This window comes from Prionailurus viverrinus, chromosome B4 (assembly GCF_022837055.1).
Source record: "Prionailurus viverrinus isolate Anna chromosome B4, UM_Priviv_1.0, whole genome shotgun sequence".
In the NCBI taxonomy this organism is placed as follows: domain Eukaryota; kingdom Metazoa; phylum Chordata; class Mammalia; order Carnivora; family Felidae; genus Prionailurus; species Prionailurus viverrinus.
Genome location: NC_062567.1, coordinates 29,253,488 through 29,274,568, shown reverse-complemented (window position 1 = coordinate 29,274,568; position 21,081 = coordinate 29,253,488). Strand labels below are relative to the sequence as shown.

General features: G+C 37.7%; 1 protein-coding gene across 4 annotated transcripts in view; it reads right to left on the bottom strand.

Annotated features, from left to right (window-relative positions):
• CCNY (cyclin Y) overlaps positions 1–21,081 on the bottom strand; it is a 319,192-nt gene that overhangs the window by 25,853 nt on the left and 272,258 nt on the right. For all 4 annotated transcript variants that reach the window (XM_047867575.1, XM_047867574.1, XM_047867577.1 and 1 more), the window contains 3 exons: positions 12,115–12,150; positions 8,643–8,700; positions 8,437–8,556 (listed from right to left, as the gene is read on the bottom strand). In XM_047867575.1, coding sequence (XP_047723531.1) covers positions 8,437–8,556; positions 8,643–8,700; positions 12,115–12,150 — 214 coding nt within the window. The remainder of the gene's footprint in view (positions 1–8,436; positions 8,557–8,642; positions 8,701–12,114; positions 12,151–21,081) is intronic.

The window sequence follows — 21,081 nt, the reverse complement described above, 5'->3', positions numbered from 1 at the left end:
ATCAGACAACAAAAAGAAATAAAAGGCATCCAAATCGGTAAGGAAGAAGTAAAACTTACACTATTTGCAGATGACATGATACTATCTATATACAGAAAACCTCAAAGACTCCACCAAAAAACTGCTAGAACTGATAAACAAATTCAGTAAAGCCACAGGGTACAAAATCAATGTACAGAAATTTGTATTGTATTTCTACATACCAAGAAGGAACCAGCAGAAAGAGAAATTAAAAATCCCATTTACAACTGCACCAAAAATAGTAAGATACTCAGGAATAAACCTACCCAAAGAGGTAAAACACCCCTACTCTGAAAACTATAAAGAAACTGAAGAAATAAAAGAAACTGAAGACGACACAAAGAAATGGGAAGACATTCCATGCTCATGGTTGCAAGAACAAATATTGTTACATGTCTATACTATCCAAAGTAATTTACATATTTAATGCAGTCCCTATCAAAATATCAACAGCATTTTTCACAGAACTAGAACAAACAATCCTAAAATTTGTATGGAAACACAGAAGACCCCAAATAGCCAAAGCAATCGTGGAAAAGAAGAGTAAAGGTGGAGGCATCACAATTCTAGACTCCAAGTTATATTACAAAGCTGTACTAATCAAAACAGCATGGCACTGGCGCACACACACACACACACACACACACACACACACACACACACACAAAGACACATAGATCAACGGAACAGAAGACCCAGAAATAAACCCACAATTATATCGTCAATTAATCTTCAACAAAGCAGGAAAGAATATGCAGTGGGAAAAAGACAGTCTCTCCAATAAATGGTGTTGGGAAACTGGACAACCACATGCAAAAGAATGAAACAGGGCCACTTTCTTACACTATACACAAAAATAAACTCAAAATGTATTAAAGACCTAAAACCATAAAAATCTTACAAGAGAACACAGACAGTAACTTCTTTCACATCAGGCATAGCAATTCTTTTTTTTTTTTTTTTTTAAGATATGCCTCCTGAGGCAAGGAAAACAAAACCAAAAATAAACTCTTGGGACTACATCAAAATAAAAAGCTTCCACACAGTAAAGGAAACTATCAACAAAACTAAAAGGCAACCTACACAATGGGAGAAAATATTTGCAAGTGGCATATCTGATAAAGGGTTAGTATCAAAAATATATAAAGAACTTAGAAAAACTTCAAACCCAAAACCAAATACTCCAATCAAAAAATGGAGAGAAGACATGAACAGACCTTTCTCCAAAAAAGACATACAGATGGCCAATAGACACATGAAAAGATGCTCATCATCACCTACCATCAGGGAAATGCAAATCAAAGCCGCATTGAGGTACCAACTTAAACCTGTCAGAATAGCTGAAATCAACAATACCGGAATCAACAGGTGTTGGCAAGGATGTAGAGAAAAAGGAACACTCATGCGCTTGTTGGTGGGAATGCAAACTGGTGCAGCCGATGTGGAAAACAGTATAGAGGTTCCTCAAAGTGTTAAAAATAGAAATACCCTATGATCCTGCCATCACACTACTGCATACCCAAAGCATACAAAACACTAATTCAAAGAGATACATGCACCCCAAACTTTATTGCAGCATTATTTACAATAGCCAAATTATGGAAGCAGCCTAGTGCCCCTTGATTGATGAATGAATAAAGATGATGTGGTGTGTGTGTGTGTGTGTGTGTGTGTGTGTGTGTATATATATGGCATGTATATATATATATATATATATATATATATATATATATATGGCATATATATATGTGTATTGTGTGTGTATATATATATATTGCATGTATATGTGTGTGTATACAATGAGATATTATTCAGCCATAAAAAAGAATGAAATCTTGCCCTTTGCAATAACATGGATGGAGCCTGAGAGTATAATGCTAAGCAAAATAGGTCAGTCAGAAAAAGACAAATACCATATGATTCCACTCATATGTGGAATTTAAGAAACAAAACAAATGAGCAAAGGGAAAAAAGAGAGAGACAAACCAAGAAACAGACTCTTAATTATAGAGAACAAACTGATGGTTCCCACAGAGGAGGGGTGCTGGGTGAAACAGGTGATGGGGATTAAGGAGTGCACCTACCATGATGAGCACTTAATGATGTATGGAATTGCTGAATCACTATATTGTACACCTGAAACCACTATAATACTATAAATTAATTAACTGGAATTAAAATAAAAACTTAAAAAAAAAAGAACAAGGAAAATCTGAGAAATAATTACAGACAAGAGGAGCCTAAGGAGACATGACAACTGAATGTACTGTGGTATTCTGGATGCGATCCTGGAAAAGAAAAGGGACAATGGGTAAAAACTAAGGAAATCTGAATAAAGCACGAACTTTAGTTAATAATGTTTCAGTATCAGTTCCTTAACTGGAACAAAATATCATACAAATATTAAGCCAATAATAATGTTTCTGGATGTTATATAATATTATAGATGTAATAAACTGGGTGTGAGATATATGGGAACTCTGTACTATCTTCACAATTTTTCTATATATCTGAAATAAAACCTTACTCAAGAAAATATATCTATAAAAATTAACATACCAAACAACATACCAAAATATATGCAATGAAGCTTAGAGGGAAATTTATTAAATTCCTATATTAAAAAAAGAGTATCTCAAATCAATAACTAACCTTCCACCATAAGCTATAATTTCTTTGGTTAACTCCCACTTGGGTATTTTAATTCTCTACCAAGTGAAATAATATACAATTGATTTCTAAATAATATCTGTAAGAAACTAGAAGAAAAAGAAGAGCAAACTAAAACTAAAGCAAGCAGTAGGAATGAATTAATATAGAGAGGAAATAAATGAAATGGAGAATAGAAAAATAGAAAATCAATAAAACTGAATGTTGGTTCTTTAGAAAGATCACTAACATTGATAAACCTTTAGTCAGACCAAGAAAAAAAGAAGACTGAGATTAGTAAAAGCAGAAACAAAATGAGGCATTACGACAGATTTTATAGAACTAAAAAGAATTTTAAGAGAATACTATACACAACTGTTATCCAACAAATTGGATTAAGTTATGAAACAAATTCCTAGAAAGACACAAACTGACTGAAGAAGAAATAGGTTAACTGGAACAGACCTATAAGGAAAGAGATGGAATTCCTAATATAAAAACTTCCAAGAAAGAAAAATCCTGACCAATGGCTTCAGTGGTGAATTCTAACAAACACTGAAATAAGAATTAATACCAAACCTCAAACTCTTCAGAAAAACAGAAGAAGGAATGCTTCCTAACTCAGGAAGTCAGTATTACACTGATTCCAAACCAAAGAGATCACAAGAAAATCAAAGAACACTATCTGCTACAAATAGAGATGAAAAAATCCTCAACAAAATACCAGCAAACCAAATCCAGCAACACATAAAAATAATTATATACCACAACCAAGTGGGATAATTTATCCCAAGAATGCAAGGTTGGTTTTAACATATCAATAAAGAACAAAAATCACATGATCTCAGTACATGCAGAAAAAGCATTTGACAGAATCAAATACTCTTTTAAGAAAAAAACTCCACAAAATTAGGAACAGAAGGGAACTTCCTCAATTTGACAAAAAGCATCTATAAAAATAACATCGTATTTAACAGAAAAAGACTGAAAGCTTTCCCTTTCCCTGTTAGGTCATGAATAAAACAAGGATGTGCACTCTCACCACTTTTATTCAACAATAAGCTAGAGGTCTAGCCAAGGCAAATATGCCAGAAAAACGAATAAAAAGCATCCAGCCTGGAACAGAAGAAGTAAAGTTTGCAAATGACATGATCTTGCATGTATAAAATTCTAAGGAATCTAATAAAACACTATTAGAACTAAAATAAGTTCAACATTGTGGGAGGATATAAGATCAATTTACAAAATTAAATTCTATTCCTATACACTAGCAACAAACAATCTGAAAATGAAATTAAGAAAACAATTCTACTTAGGAATTGCATGAAACAGCATTAAATACCTAGGAATAAATTAAACAAAGTATAAGACTTATGCACTGAAAACTGTAAAACTGGTGAATGAAACTGAAGAAAATCTAAATGAAAAGACACCCCATGTTCATGGATAGTAAGACTTGCTAGTGTTGGCCTAAAATATTTCCCAAATTGATCTATGTATTCAATGCAGTCCCTGTCAAAACCCTAGATGGTTTTGTTTGTTTGTTTTGCAGAAATTTAACAAGCTAACTTTAATATTCATATGGAAATGTAAGGGTCACAGAACAGCCCAAAAAATCTTGAAGGAGAAGAACATAGTTGGGAGAGTCTTACTTTCTGACTTCAACTACAAAGGTATGGTAATCAAGACAGTGTGGTATGGACATAAGGAAATACAGATCAATGGAATAAAACTGAAAATCCAGAAATAAACTTGCACATTTATGACTGATTTTTGACAACAGTGACAAAACAATTCAACGAGGAAAGTGGAATTCAACAAATGGCAAGGGGAAAACTGGATATCCACAGCAAAAGAATGAATTTGGACCCCTACCTCACAAAAACGAGTTAAAAATGGATCATATACCTAAATGCCTTAAAATTATCATAAGCCTTAAAATTACGTAACTCCTAAAAGAAAATACAGGAGTAAATCATATCACCCTGAGCTCTTCAGTGGTGTCTTAGATACAATACCAAAAGCACAAAAGATAAAACAAATATATATATATAAATTGGGCTTTATGAAAATGAAAACCTATGTTGTAAATGATACCTTTAAGAAAGTGAAATGACAACAAGAGAATAGGAGAAAATACTTGTGAATCATTACGTGACAAGGGACTTGTAAGCCAGAACATATAAAGAACTCTTAGAATTCAATAATACAAAGACAATCCAATTTAAAAATGGGCAAAGAATCTGAATAGACATTTCTCCAAATGGCTTCCTCTCTCCCTCCCATAACCCATCACTGCCACTCTCTAGATAGAACCATTCTTGTAGACAACACTCAGTCAGAGGCTTGGCTGGGCAATGTCTCCAGAGCTAAAGACTTTGCCACCCTCCCTTCAGAAAGCTTACCTTAATAACGTAAGCAGTGAAACAGCAGAATAGGAGTTAAAGTTATAAAACGCCCGGGGTACGGGAAGACTACAGCAAATAGCTACTGAATGCTCCCTGTGTTTCAGGCAAAGTGTGAGGTACATCAATACCACTTTTATTTACTTCAGCAGTAGGTAGTTATTACTATACTTACTCTGACATTTAATAAATATTTATTAGGTACCTGGCTGTGTTCCAGATGCTGGTCATATTGTAGTAAACAAGAAAGACAAAAAGATTTTTAAAAAAATCTTAATCATAAAACTTACAAACAAAATAAGATAAATGAGTAAAACCTAAAGAATGTTAACTGGTGATAAGTGCTATGAAGAAAAAGAAAGCAGGAAATGATGAGAAGGGAATGTTGGGGGGGCGGGGAGGAAGCAGGTTATAGAACTACCCTTTGAGCAAAGACTTCAAGAAAGGCAGGGAGGCACCACATGCACATCCTTCAAAGAAGATTCTAGGCCCAGATGGTGTCACGTGCCCAAGTCCCAAGGCAAGTACTGGTATATGCAGGAAAGACCAAGAGGCCCAGATAGGAAGAGTGGTAGCAGCTGAGCTGAGATGAGAGGTGGCCTAATCTTGCTACAGGTCATGTAAGGGCCTTCTCTTTGTCATCCTCAGAGAAAGATGGGGAAGCACCAGAGATTTTGAGCAAAGGAAAGTACACAGTGAGAAAAACAATGGCTCAGGACAGAGCCCTGGGCCCCTTTCAAAGGAACTGAGCCAATCACTGATGAAGGCCATCAAAATTCATCCCCTCTCCAAAATCTAAACTAAACACCAGAAGTTCAATTAGCCAGTGTTGGGCCTTAAGTGAAAAAGTGACGGAGAGTCAGGGTTAGGCCAGCTACTTCCCGGCCACGTCCATCTGAACAGAAGGCAGCCTGGAATTTAATACTGGTAGACCCAAAGGGTGGAGCAGAGGCAAGAAGAGACAGCCCCAGAGAAAGGAACCTGCTGTTGATCTCATTATAGGGTGAGGAAAGGCACGTATGGGACTCCTGAGCCTTCCAATAAATCTCCTGCCTTAGCCTCTTTGTGTGGGCTTCTCATCCTCATAATCAAAATCCTTGGCTTAGACAGGGAGCTATGGTTTGTTATCCAGGTACCACACAGGGGACTGAAAAGATTGTTCATGGCTCTAAGTATAACCCAGCTGCAATAAGTCCTGAGGGAAAGGATGGGCTGTTTGGAGAGGCAGTTGGGCACCATAGCCTTCTACCCAACCCCAGCTTTCCACAGCTGTTGTTGAGAATATTACACAGTGCCCTTATGTGAAAACATCAGAGATCATCAAGGTGCAATATCAATTACCTCATCCTCTTTTTTAAAATGTGTCAGTATCAATAACAGAGCTTTTAGAATATTCTGCAAGGCTAAAAAATATATTCAGTGATATTTAGTTATTGTTACTCTTCTAAAACAAAGTTAATGAAGCTATGAAATATCTGCTTTGAGTTATAACTCCATTCTGGGTATTTGAAGGTCCTGGAAGCTCTCTTACCACAGGGAGGCTGCAGTTCTGTTCTTCGTGGGCAGCAGGACGAGAGAACTATTGTCCTTCCCCTACCACCCACTTCCTCCTGGGTGGCATGCCAAGACGCCAAGAGAATGCCCAGGAGAAAAGTAGAGATTAATGCATCTCTGTCAACTCTAGACTGAACCTGTTCTAAATGGCTACTTCTAATTTCAAGGGACACAGAGAAGGGAAGAATTATCATACAAGGGTCTTGCCCAGAGCATGCATCTATCTGCCTTCTGCCCACAGGTGTGCAGGCTGACTCTCAGTCACAAGAGAATCAGTCTGCAGTGCTGTGCCCACTATGTGGGACCCCAAAGCTGCTCATCTTTGAACTGTAACTATCAAGACCCCAGTACAAGCTAATCTCCTGCTAAGCCACCAGTTTATCTAACAGGACGAGTGAAGATGTCAGTAGTTACAATTACCAATAAAAATGTACCACTCCTACAGTACTCTAAAGACATGAACTAACCAATTGTCCCCATGACCCTCTGGGGGAGAACACTTTAGATGTTCTCTCAACATCTGGGCTAAACTGGGGAAGCAGCAGGGATTAAGATCTCAGTCCTGTGTCCTCCACAGGACACTAGGCTTCTCTTAACAATCGAGTCAGAGTCAGGTCATAATTTTCGTAGGAATTAAACGTAAAATATGCCCACCACATTCCATCTCAGCAGCTTCAAGATAAATCTTTTTCATGGTATGAAGTTTAGTACTAATCTCATCCATGGTTTCATCTGGTTTTCCTACCCATCTTTTCTCTTCATCGCCATTTCCCTTTTCAACAATTTCAACCCTGTTTCCCTGCAGTTTGTTTTTTAAGAACTTGAAATCCTTTGGAGGAAGAAGGCTAAGCAATAAATATACTTCTCAGATATGACAGAAGAATGTAGAATCATTCTAAATCACCCAGAAATTACTTAATGAATGTCCGTTTTACCCAGTAGGTGGCAAGTTTAGTGAGAGAAAGAGTGAACAAACAAATGGATGAACAAATGAATGAATAAACAAACAGGTTTACTGTTGAATTAGCTGAAGGGCACAAAGCTCTTAGTGTGGCAGAGATACAAAAGGTCCTTGGGTGGCCTGCAAACTTTCTATTAGACAATAATCTCTTCTCAGAAACAACAGGGAATGGCATTCTGATCTTCCTCTGGTATGGCTCATTCACAGGCAGAGCTAACTTCTTATCTGAGTTGCACACAACATAAAGGTCAGTGAGAATGGGTTCCACTGTCAAATCTATTTCCCAAATGAGAGCTGACCTAAATAGCCCCTAAAGTTTTAAGAATCTAAGTAAGAATATAGATATTTATCTCTTATTTGAGTCTTAAAGTGCAGATTACCTCCAAGTTGTCTTTGAATATCTTACAGATGATTATCACAAAAATCACAAAAGAGAAGACAGTAATATATAGCAGGCATTCATATAGGATGTATATGTTCTTCATCTCTAATTCATGTCATTAAAACCTTTGTAGGGAATCAACAACAGGAAACCTGGATGTTAGCAGGAAGTGAGTGGCTTTAGTTCTTCTTATTTCTCTTTAGCCCAAGGTTTTACTTACCTGCATTTAACATTTTGACATTTACTGGCTCTGAAGGTGATTTTACCACTGACTTTAGGTGGGGACTGTGGAACAGACTTCATTCCCTCTATTGGGAGATCCATTCTCTACTCTCCCAGAAGAAAAAAAAAAAGACAATCTTGAAGGCAAAGATGTGGTTTCCCTAGGGCACCTGGTGAGATCCCCTGCTTGCACCCCACCCCAGTGGACTACAGAATGGCTGTGTCATCGTGAAGGCACTCACCAGGGTGACAATGGCACATTCAGCCGTCAGCTGAGCAGCACTGAACAGTGTCCGAACAAACCGGTAAATCTGCTTCTGCTCTGGGTTGTGTTTGTCATAATCTGGTGGCACTTCGGATTTCTGGGGAAGGAAATGTTTTCAGATGACTGGCCACCCAATAAAAACAGAAGAGAAATAATTAAACAACATCAGAAGGTGGAGATTACCGAAAGAGGGTGAAGGTTTTCATCAAAAATATCTAAGAGCATCCTTCCATCTGGGTCCCTGGTAGGGAAAATAAAAGAAAATGGAGTTTACTTTCTATAAGAATGTCATTCAAAATAAAATAAAAATATATTTTGATTTAATGTGTTTTAAGAAACTGAAGTCAGTGTTAAATGTAGGAGATGCTATTGGCTACCCATGAGCAATAATTTTTCTTATGTACAATATTTAATCATTTTTGTTTGAGCAGTCTATGAAATAAAGTCTATGAAATAAATTAAACCACATTTAATTGAATTAACTTAAGGTAAAAAAAATCTAGATTTTCATTTTCTGAGTTTTCAAATGAACCAAATCTAAGCAAGTGATAAACTTCTTTAAACATCTTTCTGAGCAAAGGCTGATGGATATGCTTAAACCATTACTATGCTGTAGTTGATAGGAAAGAAGTTCAAGGGCAAAAATGAACATTCAGTGTGTCCTAGAAACTAATTTGAAGTTTTCACAACATGCAACTTAAACACTTTGTTAATTAAGAGTTTCAAAATTTTACATTGAAAAACAAGAGGTGACATGTAGAAAAGCTTAATTCAGTAAACTATAAACCTATAAAACAATGGCTCCTTGTTACCAGGGCCAGTAAATGCCATTTAAAGTGATGGCTTTCCCTGTAGGCACAGTGCTTTGAGTGGGGCTCTGTAGACACCAACCATACTTCACCAGCAACAGCTCTACTTTCATCTGTTTTATGTCACTTGCCTTCGGCCTAAAAACTATTCTTTAAAAAGCAAATTTGGAAACCATTGCTTTTAGTAACATCATATAATTTCCACAGTCTGTGCTTCCAATGCTGATTAGGCTTGTGAATATCAGAAGGGTACAGACCTGTCCCTAACATATACCCTTTGTAGCAAACACTATAATTTCTGCTCTACAAATTTACTGTCTGTATAAAAATAAAACAGAAAGAAAGAGCTTAACAGAACAACTCTGTTTTCATTACTATGTTTACACAACAGAAATTATTTTTAAAGCTTTGGGCATTCATACCTGTGCTCATTTTCACTAGCCTACAGGAAGACAGGCAACAAAGATTTAGATAAGCCTAAGTAAAAGAAAGGTTCAACTAGGCAGGACCTGCTAACAGGGTCTGAAAACATAAAGACAGCTCCTTCTGGGTGCACCCAGTTACACTTCTTTTATAACGACCCGGCTAGTAAGAATCAGTTGGTCCCTCATCTCACTAACAGCCTCTGCAAGATCTTCAAGGGGCTGTGTGACAAAGCCTGGCCCTGCATCCCATTTCCTTGGGCAGTTCACTCCTGTTCAATATTTCTGATGAATGAGAGACCCTAAAAAGCTATTCAGCATTCTAGAGAAATATTCACCAGAAGTAACTTTAAAAATGAAAATATAGGATCAAAAATATAAAATAAGGAATAAGAATTTAAGCTAAAATGACTCTGGGAAAAAAACTGACTCCTCTGAGAAAATGGATTTTCCTCTCACTTTTATTGAAAGCTATGTATCCCAGCTGAGCAACACCCTCTCAATCAAGCTACTGGATCTATCACCAGTTCCAGAGGTTAGCCCAATATGATTTATCAGGAAAAAGTCTGCATAGTCATGCCACCTCTTTCCAAAGGCCTTCAGGTTACAATCTGTGGGCTTATCATGCCTGTTCACAAACGCTCGCTTTTTTTAGTTGGATTTTCTCCACTTCTACTCACTAACTTTTGTTCCATTTTATCACCATTATCCCAGTAGATTATACGATTTAAGGTCTCAGTATATTGCTTAGGTTCAATCCCCAATTCCCCAATTTATTAGCTTTGCACTCTTAAGCAAATTATTTCTCTGTGCCTTAGTTTCTTTACTAAGATAAATGGAGATAATATCAGTATCACCTCACGGAACTGTTTTATAAACTAAATGAGATAATGCATATAAATAGCAACCAGGGTAGCCAGAGTAAATGCTTAATAAAGATGGTTCTTATTACTGTCAGTTGTGGCTACAAATTAACTTTGAGATGCACAACAGTCTGAGAACTGAGAAATCACTTACAGAGAGATGCTAATGCAAAAGTGGTTTGAGAACACATTCAAGTTTCACTAGTGGTATTATAGTGTTCTGTAAGACTTAAATGTTTAAAAGTCTGAACTGTTATCTTAGAAACAGGCAGCAAGACCAAATCTGTACTTTCACTGATAAGTTATTCTGGGCAAGGTTCAAAGTTCCACTATGCTCCATTTTCTAAGTTCTTACATCCAAAATTCTCAAGCACCAGAAAGAACTTGGAGTCACAATTACAATACTGAAAAAGGTCACTGCAGAGAACACCTTTCCAAGTGTTTGCTTCCAGGTATTTGTGTTTTCCCATAACATTGTTCATTCATTAGACGCTCTGTCATGAAAGCTCCACTTCTCTGACTTACCACAACTCTCCAATGTCCCCCTTGTAAAGCAGACTGACGATGATGTGGCTCCCCTCACTGAGAGCCATGCTAACCATGAGGTGGCTGTGCATGTTCCCAGAATTGGTTCACACCAGTTGTACTTGTTATATTCATGTAACATATGACAATGTTAAATATCAATCAATGAAATATGACTGCAATGAGAGTGGCTTTGTTCTTATGAAAATAAAGAAGGAATGCTTTGGAAACACCCAATAAAAAGTTATCACTAAAAATAAATTTGTTGTAGATTATGTGTGGTCATAACCTGAAAGATTCTACACTCAAATTATTTTAGAAATGTCTTAAGTTTTGTCACTATTGACTTAAAAAAATATGGAAAGGATGAATTACAGGTGTGGCTTATAAAATAAAGTCACTTTGGTACTCTAACCAATGCCCCAGACTCAAAGCAAAAGTTTTGACGCTGCATAAAAATATGGCAATGAATGTACTTTTTACACATTTTATGTTGAGATAAGATGTTTAAAGTAAATTTTTAGGATGATTTTTCTATGATTTCCTGTTTCAACTGACTTTAAATTAAGTAAATTGTCTCCAGATTCACTTATATCAGAGAGAAGGATTCTACTACATTAAAATAGTTTATATCTAAATTTACACCATAATTTATTCTACTGATTTAAAACTATAAGCATTTTTTTCTCATGTTGAAGTTGCACATAGTAAATTTTTAAAATAATTTTTATAAAAGAATGTTTAAACAAATTATACAGGAAATCAAGAGTGAAGAGGAAAGCTGAGCATTATCAAGATGTGTTCTGTTTTGCTGACTTCAAACACAAGCACCCATTTGGTTTCCTCTGATTGAGAAGCAGTTTGGCACTTACCTGGGAAGTTTTGGTAAATTGTACTAACTCTAGAAATTCCAAGAAAACATGACTAGAGAATATAAAGGCTGAAGCAAGTAGACATAATAGGGAAAAAAAGAGAGAAAAAACATAGTAGGAGATAACGTGTAATGTTTTTAGCACAAAATTAATCATCCACATACCTGTTTTTGATGTGGTAATATATTGCGAGAGCTACACTGTAAAATAAAATGCAGGGTTCAATGTTTCATAAGCATATCCAAAATGTTATATATTATCTGTCTAATCATAAAATATTTAAATTTAAGTAAAAGTCAAACAATCCATCTCAAAAGTCCCAATTAAAGCAGAATGCTGATCAAGAAATCTCTTTAAAAAAAAAAATCATTCTTCAAAGTAAATCAATCTTGTACTCATTTCCAGCAATTATTAAATCTTTTCCAGAAACACCAAAACCTCAAGAGGTATTTAGAAACAAATTATCTTTCTACTTGAAATTTTTAGCTTTCTTCACTTGTAAAATATAGACACTATGTAAAAACAGGTAGTGCAAATCAAGCACCTTTAGAAATTTCCAACTTATTACCTCCCAGTTTAGAAAATTTTTGGTTTATTTATAACTACCAGAAAAAAGTGAGTATCACCCACAGTGGTTTGCTTTTCTTTTCTCTTACATCAGTAACCTCTTGGCAATCCACCTAACTTATTCATTCACTTGCTAAAATAGTAATATAAATCCTATTTGTAACACTACCTTAAAATTTTTATTTAACATTTTAAAAGATCTGAATTTAATTAAGACACTCCCTTCTCCCGAATATTTTTTTTCAAATAATGCTTTTCTGATTAAAAAGACGTTATATTCATATTGTAGAACTTCTGGGAAATATAGGAAGTGTAAAAAAAAAAAAAAAAAAGTAAACCCTTTGCCCAAAGAAGACTACTTGAGATATGCAGATATCTATTTCTGTCTCTCAATTATATGTGTAAATAGGTTTACATCCTACTTTTGTCCTCATTAATATTTTTCTTACCATTAAAGTACACTTTAAAAACAGGACTTTAAATGGCTGATTATATTCCATTTATATAGTTACTGAATAATTTATTAACTATCCCCCTACTATTGAACATTTAAGTTGGTTCTAATATTTCGTAATTATAATTAACACCATACTGGTATTTTCAGAGACAAGTATTTGTGCAACCTATGACTATATTATTTCCATAAGAAAACATTCTGTAATGTGAATTACTCAATCTAAAGTCGTTAATAATTGAAGGCTCTCCACATAAACTGACAAGTATTTTTGCAGAAAAAAAAAATGTACCAGTGTATTTCCCCATCAGTGTCTGTTTTAACCTTACACTTGCTGACACTCACCTTGAATATTCTGAAAAAATGTTCTCCAATGTAAAGTGTACTTGTTTTCAATTTGGGTTTCTCTGATCACCTATGAAGTTGGTGGGGTTATTCATGTTAACTGGCCACTTTTTTTTTTTAATTTCCTTTTTTGTAAGCTGTCAAGATCATTCCACTACTTTTTGTTTTACTTTAAAATTTATTGAGGAGACCAAAATTTATTTTTTAAGCTTCTAAGAATATCACTATCTGCATCAGATTGTGTTCTGAGTACTTGGAGCACAGAAACTGCCATCCAGGCACGACACGGAGGTAGAGGGCTCAGTCCTAAACACAGCTGACTCAGCGTTGGATTCCAAATAGCTCAGTGGCTTACCTATGACTTCCTATGACAATAGACAAGAAATCTCTAGTCTTCCAAATGTCTCTCCAGACCTATTCCTTCAAAATGATTTTTGAAAAACATTATTCAGATAAATGTTAAAAGTCCTCATGAGCAAATGGCAATATATTCTCTTTCTCCTAACATATTCAAGAGCATCTAAGCTGATGAAGGAATTGTAACTTGGGTGAAAGGACTTCAGAATCAAATAATAATAATAATAATAATAATAATAATAATAATACTGTTTTCAAGCATACATTAACAGCATACATTAACATTGATATGAAAAGCAGCAGATGTTATTGACTCTATTTCACAAATGAGAAAAATTCAGGTTCAGATACTGGATACCAGGATTTCTGACTAGTATAATGGTTTTGTGCCCTTTAGTTCTAACACGTTGCCTCTAGGGAGAAGGATGAAATTATCATTTAATTTGTTTAACAGTCATACTGTGTGACTGCTTTCTTTTTTTTTTTTTTTTTTTTTTAGAGAAAATGGTGCCCTGGCCTTGAGAAATGAGAATAAGATTTATTTTTATTTTATTATTATTTTTTTTTTTATGAAATTTATTGACAAATTGGTTTCCATACAACACCCAGTGCTCATCCCAAAAGGTGCCCTCCTCAATACCCATCACCCACCCTCCCCTCCCTCCCACCCTCCATCAACCCTCAGTTCTCGGTTTTTAACAGTCTCTTATGCTTTGGCTGTCTCCCACTCTAACCTCTTTTTTTTTTTTTCCTTCCCCTCCCCCATGGGTTCCTGGTAAGTTTCTCAGGATCCACATAATAGTGAAACCATATGGTATCTGTCTTTCTCTGTATGGCTTATTTCACTTAGCATCACACTCTCCAGTTCCATCCACGTTGCTACAAAAGGCCTTATTTCATTCTTTCTCATTGCCACGTAATATTCCATTGTGTATATAAACCACAATTTCTTTATCCATTCATCAGTTGATGGACATTTAGGCTCTTTCCATAATTTGGCTATTGTTGAGAGTGCTGCTATGAACATTGGGGTACAAGTGGCCCTATGCATCAGTACTCCTGTATCCCTCGGATAAATTCCTAGCAGTGCTATTGCTGGGTCATAGGGTAGGTCTATTTTTAATTTTCTGAGGAACCTCCACACTGCTTTCCAGAGCGGCTGCACCAATTTGCATTCCCACCAACAGTGCAAGAGGGTTCCCGTTTCTCCACATCCTCTCCAGCATCTATAGTCTCCTGATTTGTTCATTTTGGCCACTCTGACTGGCGTGAGGTGATATCTGAGTGTGGTTTTGATTTGTATTTCCCTGATAAGGAGCGACGCTGAACATCTTTTCATGTGCCTGTTGGCCATCCAGATGTCTTCTTTAGAGAAGTGTCTATTCATGTTTTCTGCCCATTTCTTCACTGGGTTATTTGTTTTTCGGGTGTGGAGTTTGGTGAGCTCTTTATAGATTTTGGATACTAGCCCTTTGTCTGATATGTCATTTGCGAATATCTTTTCCCATTCCGTTGGTTGCCTTTTAGTTTTGTTGGTTGTTTCCTTTGCTGTGCAGAAGCTTTTTATCTTCATAAGGTCCCAGTAATTCACTTTTGCTTTTAATTCCCTTGCCTTTGGGGATGTGTCGAGTAAGAGATTGCTACGGCTGAGGTCAGAGAGGTCTTTTCCTGCTTTCTCCTCTAAGGTTTTGATGGTTTCCTGTCTCACATTTAGGTCCTTTATCCATTTTGAGTTTATTTTTGTGAATGGTGTGAGCAAGTGGTCTAGTTTCAACCTTCTGCATGTTGCTGTCCAATTCTCCCAGCACCATTTGTTAAAGAGGCTGTCTTTTTTCCATTGGATGTTCTTTCCTGCTTTGTCAAAGATGAGTTGGCCATACATTTGTGGGTCTAGTTCTGGGGTTTCTATTCTATTCCATTGGTCTATGTGTCTGTTTTGGTGTCTTGATGATGACAGCTTTGTAGTAGAGGCTAAAGTCTGGGATTGTGATGCCTCCTGCTTTGGTCTTCTTCTTCAAAATTCCTTTGGCTATTCGGGGCCTTTTGTGGTTCCATATGAATTTTGGGATTGCTTGTTCTAGTTTCGAGAAGAATGCTGGTGCAATTTTGATTGGGATTGCATTGAATGTGTAGAGAGCTTTGGGTAGTATTGACATTTTGACAATATTTATTTTTCCAATCCATGAGCAGGGAATGTCTTTCCATTTCTTTAAATCTTCTTCAATTTCCTTCATAAGCTTTCTATAATTTTCAGCATACAGATCCTTTACATCTTTGGTTAGATTTATTCCTAGGTATTTTATGCTTCTTGGTGCAATTGTGAATGGGATCAGTTTCTTTATTTGTCTTTCTGTTGCTTCATTGTTAGTGTATAAGAATGCAATTGATTTCTGTACATTGATTTTGTATCCTGCAACTTTGCTGAATTCATGTATCAGTTCTAGCAGACTTTTGGTGGAGTCTATCGGATTTTCCATGTATAATATCATGTCATCTGCAAAAAGCGAAAGCTTGACTTCATCTTTGCCAATTTGGATGCCTTTGATTTCCTTTTGTTGTCTGATTGCTGATGCTAGCACTTCCAGCACTATGTTAAACAGCAGCGGTGAGAGTGGGCATCCTTGTCGTGTTCCTGATCTCAGGGAAAAAGCTCTCAGTTTTTCCCCGTTGAGGATGATGTTAGCTGTGGGCTTTTCATAAATGGCTTTTATGATCTTTAAGTATGTTCCTTCTATCCCGACTTTCTCAAGGGTTTTTATTAAGAAAGGGTGCTGGATTTTGTCGAAGGCCTTTTCTGCATCGATTGACAGGATCATATGGTTCTTCTCTTTTTTTTTGTTAATGTGATGTATCACGTTGATTGATTTGCGAATGTTGAACCAGCCCTGCATCCCAGGAATGAATCCCACTTGATCATGGTGAATAATTCTTTTTATATGCCGTTGAATTCGATTTGCTAGTATCTTATTGAGAATTTTTGCATCCATATTCATCAGGGATATTGGCCTGTAGTTCTCTTTTTTTACTGGGTCTCTGTCTGGTTTAGGAATCAAAGTAATACTGGCTTCATAGAATGAGTCTGGAAGTTTTCCTTCCCTTTCTATTTCTTGGAATAGCTTGAGAAGGATAGGTATTATCTCTGCTTTAAACGTCTGGTAGAACTCCCCTGGGAAGCCATCTGGTCCTGGACTCTTATTTGTTGGGAGATTTTTGATAACCGATTCAATTTCTTCGCTGGTTATGGGTCTGTTCAAGCTTTCTATTTCCTCCTGATTGAGTTTTGGAAGCGTGTGGGTGTTCAGGAATTTGTCCATTTCTTCCAGGTTGTCCAGTTTGTTGGCATATAATTTTTCATAGTATTCCCTGATAATTGCTTGTATCTCTGAGGGATTGGTTGTAATAATTCCATTTTCATTCATGATTTTATCTATTTGGGTCATCTCCCTTTTCTTTTTGAGAAGCCTGGCTAGAGGTTTGTTAATTTTGTTTATTTTTTCAAAAAACCAACTCTTAGTTTCGTTGATCTGTTCTACAGTTTTTTTAGATTCTATATTGTTTATTTCTGCTCTGATCTTTATTATTTCTCTTCTTCTGCTAGGTTTAGGCTGCCTTTGCTGTTCTGCTTCTAGTTCCTTTAGGTGTGCTGTTAGAGTTTGTATTTGGGATTTTTCTTGTTTCTTGAGATAGGCCTGGATTGCAATGTATTTTCCTCTCAGGACTGCCTTCGCTGCGTCCCAAAGCGTTTGGATTGTTGTATTTTCATTTTCGTTTGTTTCCATATATTTTTTAATTTCTTCTCTAATTGCCTGGTTGACCCACTCATTCGTTAGTAGGGTGTTCTTTAACCTCCATGCTTTTGGAGGTTTTCCAGACTTTTTTCTGTGGTTGATTTCAAGCTTCATAGCATTGTGGTCTGAAAGTAAGCATGGTATAATTTCAATTCTTGTAAACTTATGAAGGGCTGTTTTGTGACCCAGTATATGATCTATCTTGGAGAATGTTCCATGTGCACTCGAGAAGAAAGTATATTCTGTTGCTTTGGGATGCAGAGTTCTAAATATATCTGTCAAGTCCATCTGATCCAATGTCTCATTCAGGGCCCTTGTTTCTTTATTGACCGTGTGTCTAGATGATCTATCCATTTCTGTAAGTGGGGTGTTAAAGTCCCCTGCAATTACCACATTCTGATCAATAAGGTTGCTTATGTTTATGAGTAATTGTTTTATATATTTGGGGGCTCCGGTGTTCGGCGCATAGACATTTATAATTGTTAGCTCTTCCTGATGGATAGACCCTGTAACTATTATATAATGTCCTTCTTCATCTCTTGTTACAGCCTTTAATTTAAAGTCTAGTTTGTCTGATATAAGTATGGCTACTCCAGCTTTTTTTTGGCTTCCAGTAGCATGATAAATAGTTCTCCATCCCCTCACTCTCAATCTAAAGGTGTCCTCAGGTCTAAAATGAGTCTCTTGTAGACAGCAAATAGATGGGTCTTGTTTTTTTATCCATTCTAATACCCTATGTCTTTTGGTTGGCGCATTTAATCCATTTACATTCAGTGTTATTATAGAAAGATACGGGTTTAGAGTCATTGTGATGTCTGTATGTTTTATGCTTGTAGTGATGTCTCTGGGACTTTGTCTCACAGGGTCCCCCTTAGGATCTCTTGTAGGGCTGGTTTAGTGGTGACAAATTCCTTCAGTTTTTGTTTGTTTGGGAAGACCTTTATCTCTCCTTCTATTCTAAATGACAGACTTGCTGGATAAAGGATTCTCGGCTGCATATTTTTTCTGTCTAGCACCCTGAAAATCTCGTGCCAATTCTTTCTGGCCTGCCAAGTTTCAAAAGAGAGGTCAGTCACGAGTCTTATAGGTCTCCCTTTATATGTGAGGGCACGTTTACCCCTTGCTGCTTTCAGAATTTTCTCTTTATCCTTGTATTTTGCCAGTTTCTCTATGATATGTCGTGCAGAAGATCGATTCAAGTTACGTCTGAAGGGAGTTCTCTGTGCCTCTTGGATTTCAATGCCTTTTTCCTTCCCCAGTTCAGGGAAGTTCTCAGCTATGATTTCTTCAAGTACCCCTTCAGCACCTTTCCCTCTCTCTTCCTCCTCTGGGATACCAATTATGCGTATATTATTTCTCTTTAGTGCATCACTTAGTTCTCTAATTTTCCCCTCATACTCCTGGATTTTTTTATCTCTCTTTTTCTCAGCTTCCTCTTTTTCCATAACTTTATCTTCTAGTTCACCTATTCTCTCCTCTGCCTCTTCCATCCGAGCTGTGGTGGTTTCCATTTTGTTATGCATTTCGTTTAAAGCGTTTTTCAGCTCCTCGTGACTGTTCCTTAGTCCCTTGATCTCTGTAGCAAGAGATTCTCTGCTGTCCTGTATACTGTTTTCAAGCCCAGCGATTAATTTTATGACTATTATTCTAAATTCACTTTCTGTTATATTATTTAAGTCCTTTTTGATCAGCTCATTAGCTGTTGTTATTTCCTGGAGATTCTTCTGAGGGGAATTCTTCCGCTTGGTCATTTTGGATAGTCCCTGGCGTGGTGAGGACCTGCAGGGCACTTCCCCTGTGCTGTGGTGTATAACTGGAGTTGGTGGGCGGGGCCGCAGTCAGACCTGATGTCTGCCCCCAGCCCACCTCTGGGGCCACAGTCAGACTGGTGTGTGCCTTCTCTTCCCCTCTCCTAGGGGCGGGATTCACTGTGGGGTGGTGTGGCTCGTCTGGGCTACTTGCACCCTGCCAGGCTTGTGATGCTGGGGATCTGGCGTATTAGCTGGGGTGGGTAGGCAAGGTGCACGGGGGCAGGAGGGGCAGGCTTAGATCGCTTCTCCTTAGGTGATCCACTTCAGGAGGGGCCCTGTGGCAGCGGGAAGGAGTCAGATCCGCTGCCGGAGGTTTGGCTCCGCAGAAGCGCAGAGTTGGGTGTTTGCGCGGAGCGAGCAAGTTCCCTGGTAGGAACTGGTTCTCTTTGGGATTTTGGCTGGGGGATGGGCGGGGGAGATGGCGCTGGCGAGCGCCTTTGTTCCCCACCAAACTGAGCTCTGTTGTCAGGGGGCTCAGCAGCTCTCCCTCCCTTTGTCCTCCAGCCTTCCCGCTTTCCGAGCAGAGCTGTTAACTTATGACCTCCCAGACGCTAAGTCGCGCTTGTTGTGGGAACACAGTCCGCCCGGCCCCTCCGCTTTTGCCAGCCAGACTCGGGGGCTCTGCTTGGCCGGCGAGCCGCCCCTCCGCCCCGGCTCCCTCCCGCCAGTCCGTGGAGCGCGCACCGCCTCGCCGCCCTTCCTACCCTCTTCCGCGGGCCTCTCGTCTGCGTTTGGCTCCGGCGACTCCGTTCTGCTAATCCTCTGTTGTTTTCTGGGTTATTTAGGCAGGTGTAGATGGAATCTAAGTGATCAGCAGGATGTGCGGTGAGCCCAGCGTCCTCCTAAGCCGCCATCTTGCCGAAAGTCCCACTGCTTTCTAATCTAATGTCAGATTTAGATTGACGTTTCATATGATTGGGTTTGGTGCAGTGACTAGTTTAGTCACTTTGATTGCTTGCAAAAGATAATGGTTCTTGCCTCCTCTGTGTGGAGTGTGACATAGGAAAAATATCCCCGGACTAAGTCAGAATAAGCTGAGTGTAAAACCTGGATCCTTCATTTATTACAGTTCATTCATCTCTCAGAGCCTACATTTCCTCATCTATAAAATTAGGACAATTCAACCTATGTCACAGAGATGTTATTATAACCAAATGAAATATACAAAAGGATTATTTCAAATACAAAAATCCAAAACAAAAGACATTATTATCATGGTTACTCCCCTATCAATAATTTCATCTCAAGCATCTCATAATTTGCTTCTGCAAACTGAGTTAAAATCTTCAGGGCCCCAAGGTCACTATCTTCCAAATCTCCTGAGCTGACTGCAAGACTGGACATTATCATGACCTTAGGCCTCCATGAAAAATAGAGCCACACTGTAGGACAAATTCCACTTGAGGTTATATCCCCAAAATTAAGAAAACCAAGCTCAGAATTCACATACAGTACAGGTCCATAGGCCAGTTTAGTCAGTCATCTTGGAAGAAGTGATTGCTGGGGGCAAAGGGCAGTCAGTGGAAAACTGCATCAGTCCCACACTTTAGGCTTCAGAGACCTACTCAGTTCTGATACATACTCAGAAAATGGTGAGGTCTCACCAAAGATGGGCTAGACCCAAACCAGAAGTACGTTTGGATCAAAGGGTTTGCTAAATTGCTTTTGCCACATAGCTTGGAATAAAGAAATACTATTTTCTTGACCAAGAAAGCAAAACAGATTTGTGACTGTTGGCCCTGTACTTGTAGAAACCTAGAGCTAATACAGCAAAGCATGTGACAAGCCTAAAACCTTTGAAGACCAAGA